Below are 15350 nucleotides of genomic sequence, written 5' to 3' on the forward strand. Positions count from 1 at the left end.
CTCTCTCTCTCTCTCTCTCTCTCTCTCTCTTCGTGCTCCTCCTCCCTATATACATTCACTTTTGTTGAAGACTTGTTTTGTAACTTTTAAAGTCACTTTAGATTGTTTCTACACACCAACATTTTGTTGTCTCTTCCTCTCTCCTCGTGCATCATTTAATGGACTTTGCATTTCAACACATTAAACACGACACTAAAAACTTGTCCTTCCCTCCCTCCCTCCCTCCCTCTCTCTCTCTCTCTCTCTCTCTCTCTCTCTCTCTCTCTCTCTCAATAATGTGGATAACGACCCCTGCATTTGCATGTCATGCATGTCCTCAAAGCGAGACAGTCCCAAGTCGACGTTAGGTAAGTTTTTTTCTTTTTGGTTATATCTCCAAAAAGTAAATTCACATTAAGTAACAAAACCTCCACTAAAGTTATCCCTTTTTTGTTAAGTGCAACTAAACATTTATTTTATGTAGAATAGAAAGTCTTTTGACTTTACATTTCAAAAGGCTTGTCAGTTCTTACATTCTGCAAAGACAAAGGCTGTCATTGCTTACAATCTTACCCTTCACTTTTGCGTTTTAGAATAGATATTTTGTAAGGTGTTTTTTGAAATGAACCAGGGAATGACAAGTGGATCTCCTCTCCTTCCTTGAAAATTTTAAGCTACTTCATATATAGTATAGATATTAACCTTTGGGTTCACTAAGATTGAGAAATTTTAAGCTGCTTCATATATAGTATAGATATTAACCTTTGGGTTCACTAAGATTGGGACAGTGGCAACAAGAGTTGGAAAACCATTGACCTTCTGGTTACCCAGTACCAACTCAATAGCTTGGAGGTCTTGCTGGTCCACAAAGTGATTAAGGAGCTTGACAATTTAGTGATGCCAATCTGTGATTCGGTGTTTGACTTGAATGCCTGGAAATGGCCCGGAAGTAGTCTATTAGGGAAACCCCATCCTAAAAGCATTTATCAGACAATGATGCATAAGAAGAATTGGTCTAGCCCCCTAAACAAGGTATGGAAAAAGCAATGGACGGAGGAAAGGTGGGAGCAAGTATTGGAGTACATATGGAAGCCAAAGGTTCCGCAGCACAAGAAGGTCTTTCTATGGAAGGTAATTTGGGGTGCACTACCGACGGGGGTGAAGTTTCATGAGAGAGGGATTGGGTCAGATTGATGCTTGGGGTGCAGGATGGCTAGAGAAGATCTGGCCCACCTATTCATGGACTGCCCAGCTATTAAAGGCCTCGCAGGGAAAATATGCAAGTGGTTCCAAAGAACATGGAAAATTAGGTTCATGGATTGAGAAATTTTGTAGGTTTTTGGGAGCTTCTCTTCTGCAAGTTGTGTGCGGTATGATTGAGGAACATGAGCATGGGGGCTCCCGATCCTTTATGCAGCATGACGGGTGAAGGCAAGGTCTCAACTTTTCATCCCTCCTCTTCGACCTCCAACTGTACCCACACCATTTCTTTGGGCATTAGGAGAGATAGTTGCTCCCGCCTCTTTCAAGAGAGGGAAACAGGCTCTTTGGACTAATGCGGTCCCCCCTTGAGGGCTCGGCGTTCGAGTGGCACGTGACTTCTTGTTCCATGGCATCAAACGTGGATGGGTTGACTCCTCTTCTTTAGCTTGTTGCAAGCTTCCCTTCCTTAGTATCTTGTGTATTGTTGATGGTGCAAGGCTCTCCAAAAAAGACAGTTGCTCCTGTCTCCCTGTGTCCGATTCTCGGCGGGCCTAGCTTGAATTATGATGGAGCTTGAAGGCTCCTCCATTTTTGCAGCTCTACTTTGGTATGCTATTGATTTGTCTACGGAGCTAGGATTTCTTGTAAAAAATTTATGATATCAATATATCAACTCCCTAATGTGGGTATTGCTATTTTTTTTTTTTAAAGGTATGCTTGATTGAATTTACAACTAGATATACTTATAGCCTCTTGTTTGATATGTGTGCATCTTCATGGTTGTGCTTAGGTTCGTGCTAAAAGGTGATAAACGAGGCAACACGTTGGAAAGGGAGAATGGAAAACACACACAAATGCTTTTTTTATACCTCAGGATACACACTACACCCCAATCCACTAACAAAGACACGTAGAACCACGCAATTTCTCTCACACGATACACAAATATGTAATCTCACACCGCCAAGCAATCACAATCCCTCCTCTGTTTACTCAAATTCCCACAAACTCTCTCGCATTTGCACATAGTGTACCAACAAAGGGGAACACACACACACACACAACCCCCCAGCGAACTCGTACAAACTAAGAAAGAGATCGAGAAAAGGAAAACAGCCGGCTATCGAATTGAAAAACTCTAGAATCGAAAAACTGAAATATCTCCTAAACAATTGTAGGATTTGACTCTGCGCGTGAAAGGCAAAACATTCATAACGTCGTTTTCCTTCCTCTAGCATAAGTAAGCCGCTTTTCCAAAAACGTTTTTTAACCAAAAAAATTCTTTGTCCTCACATGCACCATACTCAGTTTTAACTCACTTTCCTCTTCATAATTCATCCATCGGCATCATCCTATTCACCTGCTTTGCATGGTTTAGGAGATTTTTCACACAAAAGCCCTTTTTTTTCACCATCTAGTGCACTAGCTTGCATCAACCTGCTCTTGGCTTGTTGTCCAAACATTGTATCAATTTCAAGATCATTAGAAAATACCTACTTTGGTCAACTCCTTGTGTCGACATAGTTTAAATGCACCAACATCCTATAATGATTGAAATTTACCTTCAAAGAGTGCAGATGGAGGGGATGCACTTGCACTATGCAGCCATGCACTATGACAATAAAGCCAAGTGCACCATGACAACAAAAGGATTGTTGTGACTTTGGTTAAAAAGTCGTGTTGAAGGTACACAAGTGCATCATCAAGGTACACATGATTGGGGTGGTGGGCAAGCTAGAGGAGGAAGTCTTGACTCGCGCTAGAAAAATACATTTTTCCTAACCGATCAAAATAGGGGGAAACTTGAAATTCTCTCGGTTTTCAGGTCAAAATTTGAAGCTTTTGCCAGTAATTACACTTAAACTTGTGTAAATTTGTCGGGTTTCTTAAAGGCAAGCTCAAAATCTAACCGGGATTTTATAATTTCAGCCGGTCAAAATACAGTAGACCCCGGTTTTTTTCTAACACTGGTCTTGAGTGTTTATGTTGTGTGCATGTTCACTTAATATGGAAGCTCCAAAGACATACACATCAATCAATGTATGATACAATAGAAAGTAGTTACTTCAGTAACCATAGCCTATTTTAAGCTTTTTACCAAGAAATGTTATCTCATGTGCGCACCCTTTCATGGCTATAACCATTTGAAACCACATGATGGAACCTGTTTCTGTTTAGTAGATAGTATAGATGGTGGCTTTTGACATTTCACGTTGCAAATCACACAAACACACTAGCTCTCTTATGCGGTGTGAAGTTAAAAGAATTCAATACCCCCCTACCCCACATACCCCTCTATCGCACACCACCTACCCTTTTCTCCCTTGCCCATAATCTCTCCCCTACTTTTGCTTTCCTTTTTTAATCAAGGCATCTTTGAATCTGCACCTGATTCCCATTAATCAACCGTTTTCAAAATTCATAATCCCCTTTTGCAAATGATTTGTGTGTGTTAGTTGGGGACACTTTGATATAATGTTGTGTTTTAGGGCACCCAAAATACTTACAAATTACTTTAATTAAACACCTCCTAGTGAAAGGGTTGTGGCTTTTAATGCACGGAACAAAGAATACAAAATGTGCCTTAAATAACACAAATTAGCTAGAGCTTTCTTGGCTATGCGTTCTAAGTGCTAGCTATGGGTGATTTTAAATTTTATTCACATTGCTCTATATACAATGGTCTAGTTAAAACGACTATAATGAAGTGCAACTAACTAGTAATTGGTGCTATTAAGAAAGGTATCGTACTAAAGAATAAGTAACTAAGATTAAGGTGTATCAAAGGTATACATTCCATATACAAGGCGCCCTTTGTACTATTGCAAAAGGTCAGAAGGAGACATCCACTAGTGATATTTTTCAATCAATTGCGCATTCACTGACGATATGTGCCTGCACACGGAACGAAACTTGGGTCCTTCAGGTTTTGACAAAGAGCCCAAAATAGAGACGATCTTTGGTAGATTTCATTTTTCACATCAGATGGTGGTCAAAGTGGACATATATGTCATGGGACAAACTTGGAAAAGGGGTAGGGAATGGTCATTCCCCATAATATTGACGACCACATGGCAACCAACAGGAACCAGAAGCCATGGTGGGAGTCAATATAATGGGAATGGTCATCAAATGACCATTCTCGACTGTCAAGAGTCGGGTGGAGGGGGGGCCAAAGAGTGAAGAATAAAGTGAGGATGAGCACTACAGCACGGCGGCAGAAAGTGACACACGCACAAAGCCACACGATTGCAACAAAAATTCCTAAGCTGGCATGTCGGGATTTAAACGTCATCTTCCTATCACTACCATTTGAAATACATTATGATAATCAATAAATAAGTCACTAGCAAATACAAACAATCAATATTGTCTTGTGATGTTTGGTTAATGTAGAGACAATGCGATGACACTATGTACCTTAAAACATTGTACAAAAGGGTTTCTTTGAATGTATGACATGGAAACAAAACACATGTTTATTTAACTCATTTCACATGTCACAAAATGGCTCTCCAAATGCATAAGTCCATAGTGCTAAGACAGACAAAGTTCTAGGAGATAAAATGAAATGTTGGATCCATGTGCTAAGGTTGATGCATGTGCACACCAGTTGAGTGGGAATGAGAGATTCAAGTAGGACTTTAAAAAATATGAAGGTTGTTAACAAGTTGCACAGAGATTGTACGATGCTTCTTACAAGCTACCTAGGTTTGATAGCTTGCAAAGTGTTATGAAAGTAGGTAGGTTCACACAATTTTGATCCATGAAGGATGACAAAATCCTACCTAGGGAAAAATGGTAACATCGAGGACAAATAAATGTATAGGCTCCACATTTTGGGGGAAAAAAGCGCACAAAACATTACAGCATCCAAGCCGAAGGAGAAGAGATACAATGCTCCTTGTAAAAAAATTTAGAATAGAAATGTCCAAAAATGTGTGCTTAATAAATTGGATATCCTGTATTGAGAAGCTCTAAAAGAAAGTGTGCTTGTTTATTACATGTATATCTTTACTAAGGCAAAACAAAAAAAGAGAGAATGCAATCTTGAGAAATAGCTTTTAAAGTTAAAACCCCCACTACAGGGACACATGTCCATCAACATCAACAGGAGATGTAAGAATGTAGCGACCCTTTCTTTTGCTAATCCAAATGTATTAATGTGTATATGATGAATTGCAAAAGAAAGGGTACCTACATGATACATCATATTTTGTTGTGCAAAGTCTTCTAAGTGTTATGTGCTCCAAATAATCTAATGCCCATGCATTTACACCCTCAACAAGACATGTTAACACTAAGCAAATCTTAGAGGCTGAAGGATCAAGTTGATGTGTATTAGCTTCTTGCTTCTTCGTTCTGCCAATCTCCTGCACAAGTATTGTCACAGGTGGCTGAACGCACTTCCCTTGACACGTCAGTGAGATTCACAGGTACACCTCGAGGGTAGGAGCATCATCGCCGCCTACTAAACTCGTCGATCTGGCTGCGGCAGCTATCGCCATGGGTTTTACCTGTTGTAATCATAAAATCTAATCTCTCTGAGAGTTGCTGCTCAAGATGGGACACGATGTGGATTATCTCCTTACCTCCACTCACTCCTAATCTCTGACCAAAGTCTCCATATGGTGTGTGTGTGTGTGTGTGTGTGTGTGTGTGTGTGTGTGTGTGTGTGTGTGTGTGTGAGAGAGAGAGAGAGAGGGAGAAGCTAAGCACAAGGACTAATAGGGGTTTAGCACAAGCGGAAGTTAACCCCCGCCTACCGTATGTTAGCAAACTCTGCCCCTAGTGTGCAACTCTGCCGATTTTGGCTGACAGCCCCTCTCTACCGAATTGCAAGTTCACAGCATGCCAAATTTGATTACATCCTCATAACGCTGCCAGTCAACGTACCCATGCGCTCTAAGACTTCAAGCTTTAGCTCTTGGATAGTCAACGTGGATGGAGCAACATAAACAAGACCAGAGAGAGAGAGAGAGAGAGAGAGAGAGAGAGAGAGAGAGATTCCATTAACGTCTCGTAGAGGCAAAAAAGAACTGGCATACGAGAAAACCATATAGCGGATGTGTGCAATCCAGAAGTCATAAGTCTCCGCTGTGTGTGTGTGTGTGTGTGTGTGTGTGTGTGTGTGTGTGTGTGTGTGTGTGTGTGTGTGTGTGTGTGTGTGTGTGTGTGTGTGTGTGTGAGAGAGAGAGAGAGAGAGAGAGAGTGAGAGAGAGAATCAAAATATACGCAAACAAGAAGGATTAAAATTTGTGTGTTTGCCCCCAAACAGATAAGAAGTTTGCTCAAAATCTGCATTTCATTCAGAAGTGTAGTACTTTCTCTTCAAGACATGGAAGGCTCAAGCATAAATCAAAATCATTTTATGCTTTGTAGAGGCAAGGCCAAAGCTATTAATTCAAACAACAGACACTCAATGGAAAAAAGGCTTGTATGTAAAAGGTAAATTGCATTGTCACGGAATCCATTACAACATATTTAGTAACTTTTACCACAATGAATAAGGCTTCCTGCCCCCAAGAAAAGACCAAATATAGCAGCACTTCCAAGGGTAGTTTGTCCCACATGTCGGAGCTTGAGAATCCCTGGAATCTACATTTTTCAAACTGTCAGCATCTGTGTGTGTGTGTGTGTGTGTGTGTGTGTGTGTTGGGGGGGGGGGGGGGGGGGGGGGGGGGGGGGGGGGGGGGGGGGGGGGTATTCCATTATATATATACCTTCATAAGTTCAGAAAAGTCTGAACTCACGAATTATAAGAGGGAATAAAGCACTCGTAAAACTATAAAAACAAGGGGGACAAGAAAAGAAAAGGGAAAAAAAGGAAAACTAAATCGCTTTATTTGCTACAAAACAAAACCTTATTAACTTAAACATGTTTTTAAAAAAGGCGTGCGCAAAATAAATTGGCGTAGCTTACTTGGCTAAAACTTAAAACAAGTACTCAACTTTAAACAAAAAAGCATTAAGGCATTTTAAAAACTTAATCCTAGAAATCAAACTTCACACAACAACTTCTAAAGGAACAACTAACGCAAGCTAAATACGAAATCGAAAAACGAATACTACTACAAACCTACGAAGAAGAGGCTGCAACTAACCAAAGAATTACCAAGATCCAAACTTGACAATATGTGACCTCAACTTCGTTGCTTGTCCAGACAGCAAGGATAAGATTATCACCTTTATCATGCATAGCTTGGACAACAGCTATGACATCCCTACTCACGTCGTCAGTGCCCAAGAATAGGTGCAGGTTTGTATAGAGCTCATTCATGCTTTGGACATACTCTACAAAACCAACGAGTTGAGTTTCTATCACTCTCCGGAGGTGATGGGCATACTCAGTGTCACGGGGACGTGGCAGCTGTTAACTATGTCACGAGGACGTGGCAACTGCTAACTTTAGTTGTTGGTTTTGTGAGACCCTCTTTTTGAAGTAGCAAATGGTCGGACATTGTATGGCCAACGTGAACGGTAGTTTCACCCGCAGACGGGAAGTGGTTGGCACTGGAATTCGTATAGTAAGAGGATGTCAAGTTGGTGGATACTAGGAAGTGAACTCAATAAAGGCCTAAAGTCAAGGTGTGACTACCAACTAAAAGTAGTCCGACAGTTGGGCCACATTGCACTTTTGGATGCGGTCCCAATGAGGATAGATGGTCAGCTGACCAGTGGGAGCCCAACGAAATCATCTCTAAAATTTATGAAACTGCTATTTTGGGCCGTACCTCCGGTATGACTAGGGGAACATTTTACGACTCTGCCACGAAGTCAACTGAGCAACCAGTCGGAAGATTTTTAAGCGGCAACCCCGAAACGGGAAAATGCTTGTAAATGCGCCAAGTGGCACATTTTTGTGCACTTGCTTAATGCAAAGAAGAAGTGGCGCTGAACTTATAGCTGGGAGGCTCATTTGCAAGTTCCCTGCCACAGGTTAAGAGCTATGGAGTGCTTCCTTTCCCTCTATGTACAGTGTGGTGCCAGGAGTGATGCCCTACACGCTACACACTGCTGTGTCTCTCTCTTACGTGCAGTTATGTGATGCCCCACAAGAGGGCTTTGCATCTGACTGATGTACAGTTGTGTGGGTTCATGCACGATTGCCGAGGCAAGAGCCTCTTGCACAGGTACTGGGGCAACTAGTGGCTAATCCCCCGCAGGTACAGGTGAATTCGGAGAGGTTTCACGTGAGAAATCTCGTCCGATTCAAAGGACAAGTAGCCTTACAAGTGCGGGAGCTCAAGGTCTTGCTACAAATGCGACCGGCACACAAAACGGAGCCTAAAACAGGGAATTACAGCCTGCTGTGTATTTTTGCAGGTTTAGGGTTTCGGCCCTAAATGGTCCCTAATACCCCCAGGAGGTTCGGGGTCGCGAGGGGACCGTTGTACAGGTGATCTGGCGCATTTTCGGGGCAGAAAACAGAGGAATCAGCGTACTGCAGATTCTCGCCAGGTTTTGCAAAGTGTCTGTATGCGTCGAGAAAGTCATCTATTTCGTGGGGATACTGACTGTGAAGCGTCCTAGTACATTTGCTGCCAAAATCGAGCCAGAACAAGTGTTTCTTAGCCTGGATTGTGCGGGGCAGCTCGTAGGAGACCACAGGTTTTATTCCCTTTGTTAGAGAATAAAGAAATACCGAAAGGGGCGCCAATTTTGGGGCCTACAGGTTGTCGGCGTCTACTCAGGATATTCTAGCTTCCGAGCCGTGTATGTATTCAAGTGTTAATTCCCATCATAGGTTTCCTTTGCACGTTCTCTCTGTGTGTGTTTTAAGTAAAGAATTTCGGGTGAAAGCCAACGCCTACTGCCCTACGGGCCGGTTTCATGGTTCCGTTGCCGGGACATCAATCACTTTTTCCTCAAAGAGTGAGCCTCGATTGTTTTGGGTAAAGACACAGAGTGCAGGAACGCGGGATTACGCTATGGCCGACAAAGGGAAGGCAATTATGGAAGAGGGTTCCTCTTCAAAGGACACGCAGGAGATCCCTATGGTTTTTGAGATTGGCGAGAGCTCACGGCCACGTCAATCTGTACCTCCTGTCAATGTAAATGTCTCCCCAGTAGTACAGGGCTTTATGACTGGGCAACTTGAGGATGATGCGTTCAAGACTCAGTTAGTTGCCGCGGTGAACGTCTTTTCGCAGCTGGTGCAGAATCCAAGGTTTATGGAGTTCTTGCAAGCGCCACCAGTGCAACAGCAAAATAGGCAACCTACGCCGCGCGCGGAGCTTGTTGAGGCTCAAGCCCAGGTACTTCATGCGGCTCAAGAGGATAGGGAACACTCGCATGTTGCGCAGTCAATGGCTCCAAAACAGGTTCCTCCCGTCCTTGAACAAGTGGTTAGAACGCCTATTCCGCAGGTTATGCCAGTTCAGCCTGCCACCTTTTAGAGCCAGCATGCTGTCTTGAATGGACAGCGAACTGGATACTAGGCTATGCACCCAGTTTTTCCACCACCCACGGTACATCCTGGGTATTTCGAGGGTGGATCAGTGTTCCAAAGTATGGTTGGTTATGCGCTTGGAAGTCAACCGTACATGCTGGGAACAGTGTTTGGGGGTATGCAAGGCATCATGCCAAACCCCATGTATGGTAGTATCGGCATGCAACAAGGTTTTCACTGCAACCAGGGCCAGTTTGGGGTGCCACAGGATCATTTTGGCATGGCTGGTTTTTCTAGACAGTAGCTAGATATCGCACCTCTGATGCAAAATGTCAATGGCCAAGATGTGCTGATCATGCCTACTACAGTGCCCATGTTGCAGACCATCCCTTATGACAACTTGGGGGCACTAGAGAAGCCGAAGGCTTACAAAGAAGGTGGTGCAGCTGTAAAGTTCAGTACCTTCAATGGTTTCAAGGATAAGACAAAGGCTCTTACCTTCCTCCAGCAGTTTGATACAGCATATGCAGGAGGGAATTTTACAGAGGCCTCGAAAGTCAGGAAAGCTGTCACTTTCTTAAAGGACAATGCGCTCACATGGTGGACGACATTGTTAATGTAAGGACAGGCACCCGCAGAGTAGACTATTGTAAACCAAAAACTTCAAGGTAAAGTTTCACAATCTGAGGAGTATTTGCTAGGTCCTCCTCCTCCATCCACTTCGCATTCAATGCAAGATAGTTCTTGAATTTAACCAAGAACCGCCTTCGTACTTTACCCTTATTCTTTGTGTCCTTATGTGCCAAAATCTGTTCAGGAACAAGGATCTCCTCGTTTTCTTCCACTTCGGGTTGCTCATCAGGCTTCCCATCTTCGGGCACATCACCTTTAAAAGGTTTCAAGAGACTCACATGAAATGCATTGTGAATCCTCCAAGTGTCTAACAGTTTCAGTCGTAAGGAGCCAATGTTGACCTTTTTGGAGATCTAAAAAGGTCTGTAGTATCTCATACTAAGCTTTGGAAAAAGCCTCTCCTTTCTCTTCTTCCTTCTCAAGCGTGCCTTCTCAAAACGTAATAGCACCCAATCATCCTCCTTCAATTTCAAATCGCGACAATGGCGATCTGTTGCCTTTTTCTTTCTTGAAATTTCTGCAAAGCCTCGCTCACCTTGGCAAAAGCCGTGTCTAAGTTGCGCGTGGATTCATCCGCTTCAAAAATCTTATCTTTCGTGCTTAGGAAGGGTGGAACCTTCACAGCACCTTCAATAATCTCAAATGGCGCCTTCCCGTCGAAGAGTGTATCGTGTTGTTGTAGGCAAACTCTGCCAAAGGTAGATACTTTTCCCATTGAGTCTTCTGATCCGAGATGTAAGACTTCAATAAATCTAAAACCACTGACTTGGCAATCTCATATTGCCCGTCAGTCTGCGGGTGGAAAGATGACGAGAACTGCAACCGCGTCCCAATGTTCTCCCAAATTGCCTTCCAAAACAAACTCGTAAATCTGGGGTCCCTGTCAGAGACAATCGTCTGAGACATGCCATGTAATCTGAAAATCTGGGCCACAAACAGTCTCGCTAAGTGATCCGGCTTGACTGTTTTCTTCATTGGAATGAAATGAGCTTGTTTTCTAAATCTGTCAATAACAATCCAGATACCATCGTGACCACTCTGTGTTCTCGGGAGATAAAAAATGAAATCTATTGCAATACTTTTCCAAGGGCGCGTGGGTATGGGCAAAGGCTGTAACAATCCCTGTGCTTTATGCCTGTCTAACTTGAACTTCAGGCAAACCAAGCACCTGCGCACAAACTTGTCCACATCCTTCTTGAGTCTCGACCAAAAGAAGTATCTCTTTACCCCTTTCATGGTGGTAGCAATGCCACGGTGACCCGTAAAAGGCGGACAGTTGCATTCGGTCATAACCTTTTCTCTCAACTGCTGTGTAACACACAACATGGTTTTCCTCATCAAGTAGTCATCCCGAATGGAATATCCCGCTACTGTCTCCCCATCCCGTATCCGTGTGAAAACGCCTACAAAATCTGTATCCGTGGCATACTAATCGACCATATCCTCGAAGGTCCTATGGTGAATCACGAAAATAGCCAGAACCAACGACTTCCAAGACAAAGCATCTGCCACCAAATTCTTCTGTTCCTAAACATGGACAATCTGGAAGTGAAACTGTGACAAGATGTTCGCCCACCGCATCTGCTTTTACCGATAGCTGCTTCTGTGACAAGAAGTCGCGTAAACTCTGATGGTCTATAAAGAGAGTAAAATCTGCTCCGAGTAGGTAATGCCGCCACTAAGTAAGAGTGTCACCAGGAGATGTATTTTTCCTATTGCCTTCCATACATAAGTACTAGATAATTTTATTTATTTTTATTTTAACTTGTTTTCCCCGGAGGACTTGCATGGCCAGTGTGAAACGGCTGTGGCCGGATAGGTTTCTCACATCGGGAGTTTGGATCAGTCAGTTTGGGACTGGTCGAGCCAGTTAACACTGAATTCTGATAAGTATGGAAGATTGTGTGCGCCAAATGAAGTCTGGGCCACTCGGAAAGTCACTTATAACTTTATAAGTCAGTGGGAACTAGGGAATTAACTCAAAGGGGCAAACTGGACACTTGGCAGGAGGAGAGCAGCCTGCAGGACACCTCAACAAGAGGAGGCGCCCATTTGAGGCTGGGGGCTGGATTTTCACATAAGTGACCTACAGTGTGTGTGTGTGTGTGAGTAGTGGGTGCAGATCTATAGCTTTAATGGAAAGCTTGCCTTCTCCTCTGTCTCATGTAGCACGATGATTTTCTCTCGTGCATCTCTCTCCCCCCTTTGGCACATATGGTAATGCCCCACTAGTTGGGCTACTCAAATGAACATGTACAGTTCTGGGGGTTTATGCGCGTTTGCCAAGGCAAGAGCCTTCTGAACAAGAACCGGATCAGCTAATTGCTAATCCCCCACAGGTCCGCACAGTTCCATCACGAAAGATTGCGAGTTCGGAGAGTTTTCTCGCGTGAAAACTCGTCCAAATCACAAGGGAATTGTCCCATTGTGTGCGGGAGCCCTTGGGACATGAGTAGGCGTGTTCGCTCTGCTAAAAACGATCCGAAACAGGGAACTATAATCTGCTGTGTTTTTCTGCAGGTTTAGGGTTTCACACCTAAACTGCAAGGGAACACCGGGGGAGCCTCATGAGAGCCTTGGGATGCGTGTACAGGCTTTTGGGCACCCGGCAGTGAAAAACAGGGAATTACAGCCGCTGAATTTCTGTGACAGCTCACCAGAAAGCTTCCAGTAGCGAGGGAATCTGTCCTAGACAGGTGCTTTTGACCTACAGGAGATTTTGCACCGTTATGCTGCCGTAATCAGGTCGAAAACCTGTGTTTTCAGCCCTCGCCAGGTTTGGACAGCTTTGTGAAAGCTTGTGCTAAGTGGTCGGATCGTCCAGGGAATGTGTTGGGGACAATGCAAACAGGCATGGGTAACCCTATGTACACGAACATGGGTGTCCAACCAGGTTTTCACGGTGCCTATAGCCAGTTTCGAGTGCCTCGAACACAATTTGGTATGGCTGGTTTTTCACAGCCATACATACAAAATGCAGCTACGACAGGGAAAACAGTTGATGCAAGTGCTGGAATGAACAATCATGGAGCACCACTGTTACAGACTCCTGTTTATGATAATGTGGCTCCTTTGAGTCAGCCTAAGGATTACAAGGAAGGTGGGCAGGAAGTGAAGTTTGAAACTTTCAGAAGAACTGAGGATCAATTGAAGGCTTTGACCTTCATACAGCAATTCGATGCAGCTTATGCTAGAGGAAACTTCACGGAATCTTCAAAGATAGGCAAGGCTGCCACTTTCTTGAAAGGGAATGCGCTTCAATGGTGGACCGCATTGTTGAACCAGGGTCAAGCCCCAACAACGTGGATCCAATTCAAACAGCTTTTTGCACTTGCATGGCTGACAAACACTTTTGAAGTGGATGTGATGACAGAATGGCACGAGTTGAATGCTAAACAGTGTGCGAATCTGGAAGAGTACAATAAACAATTTTGGGCCACACTGTTGCCAGTCACCTCTTACAGGTTTGTGCCATTGTCAGAATAGATTGAGAAGTATTGTTGCGGATTGCCCAAGAAAATCAGGGACTACTGCACAAAGACTACTTTCATGAATATGTTTCAGTTAATTGAGAATGCAAGAGTGGCCAGTAATCTATCGAAGGGAGATTCCGATGGATTTAATAGCCACAAGAAAGGGTCCCAAGGCAAACAGTTTTCAGCCAAGGGCAATGTTGCAACAAAGCCTTTTGAGCCTCCCACAAAGAAGCCCTCCACTGAAGAAGGTAATACGTCCAAGAAGCAGTCTAAATCTTCTTTGGGACGAAGACAAGGGCAAAAAAGGCATTTTTCTAACAAAACTTTTGAAGAAAGGAAAACTCTTAGGGAGGCCAAGAAATGCTACATTTGTGAACAAGGACATTTTGCAAATGAATGTCCACAGAAGAAGTCACGGATAAGGATGACAAGTCAGACCATAAAGGGAAGAAGCCAAGGCCAAGTGCAGGACTTGTTCCAGATTTGGTTGGAGACCAGCCAAACACAGATGCCACGGAGCTGTGCAGAGCTTGGGGCAAAGTTAGAGACCAGACAGTGCTGGTTTTCTTTGATCCAAGAGCCCGTGCAAATTTCATATCATCAGAATTGGTATCAAAGTTGGGCATTCGTGCAAAGGAGATGGGTATGACAGGGGAAGCAAGTTTGGCATGCCCAGGTCATTCAAAGCCTGTTACTCCCATTTAGGGAAAGCTTCGTCTGCACATTCAGAGCTATGTGGATGCAGAAAAATTTCATATTATGCCACTTGAGGGTTGTGATGTGTTACTCGGTATCCCATGGTGTTACGGGTTGCATGCTATGGTGGATACTTACAACAAAAAGATTACCCTTGTACATAGAGGAAAGACTCATATCCTTGATGTAAAGCTTAAAGGCAAGTCTGTTCCAGTTGTTTCTGCTTCTGCTATTTCATCTGTAATAAAGAATCGTCTTTCTGCGTACTTGATCTTTGCAAAAGAAGTACCTCAAGTTGTATCTAATTTGTCTACCTTAGATAAAGACAGGTCAACTTTTTTGAGTGGTTTCAGTGATTGTTTTTTGGACTCTTTGCCAGGGGAGTTACCTCCTGAGAGACGTGAGGATCATACTATAGATCTTGTGCCAGGTTCTGGTACACCGAATAGACCACCATACAGGGTTAGTGCAGCCCAGTAGAAAGAGATTATGAGTCAGGTCAACGAGCTTTTAGAGAAGGGGTTGATTCAGCCCAGTTCATCCCCTTTTTGTTCGCTTGTACTCCTAGTGCAGAAGAAGGATGGTGCATGGCGCATGTGCATTGACTATTGCGCCTTGAATAAGAATACCATCAAGAACAGGTTCCCCATACCGAGGATAGATGACATTCTTGATCGGCTTGAGGGAGCGTCATTGTTTACAAGGATAGACCTAAAGAGTGGTTACCATCAGATACGCATTAGGCCAGAAGATGTCCATAAAACTGCGTTCAGGACAACATTTGGTCTCTATGAGTTTCTTGTTATGCCATTTGGTCTCACAAATGCTCCTGCCACCTTTAATAGAATGATGGACAGAATTTTTAGACCACATATAAACTTCGTGGGTACCTTCTTTGATGACATGATTGTCTACTCGAAGTCTGAAGAGGAGCATAGGGATCACTTGACTGCAGTTTTCAATGAGTTACG

The 15350-nt window shown here is 43.5% G+C and overlaps 1 protein-coding gene across 1 annotated transcript in view; it reads right to left on the minus strand.

The window, feature by feature from the left end:
* Positions 1-6468: 6468 nt before the first annotated feature.
* The window catches only part of LOC147434054 (uncharacterized), a 46142-nt gene continuing 37260 nt past the window's right edge, over positions 6469-15350 (minus strand). Inside the window, exon 4 of the mRNA XM_086489871.1 lies at positions 6469-6780. Coding sequence (XP_086345997.1) covers positions 6667-6780 — 114 coding nt within the window. The 3' untranslated portion in view covers positions 6469-6666. The remainder of the gene's footprint in view (positions 6781-15350) is intronic.

The sequence above is a fragment of the Adiantum capillus-veneris genome, chromosome 19 (genome assembly GCF_014529385.1).
Source record: "Adiantum capillus-veneris isolate H3 chromosome 19, ASM1452938v2, whole genome shotgun sequence".
In the NCBI taxonomy this organism is placed as follows: domain Eukaryota; kingdom Viridiplantae; phylum Streptophyta; class Polypodiopsida; order Polypodiales; family Pteridaceae; genus Adiantum; species Adiantum capillus-veneris.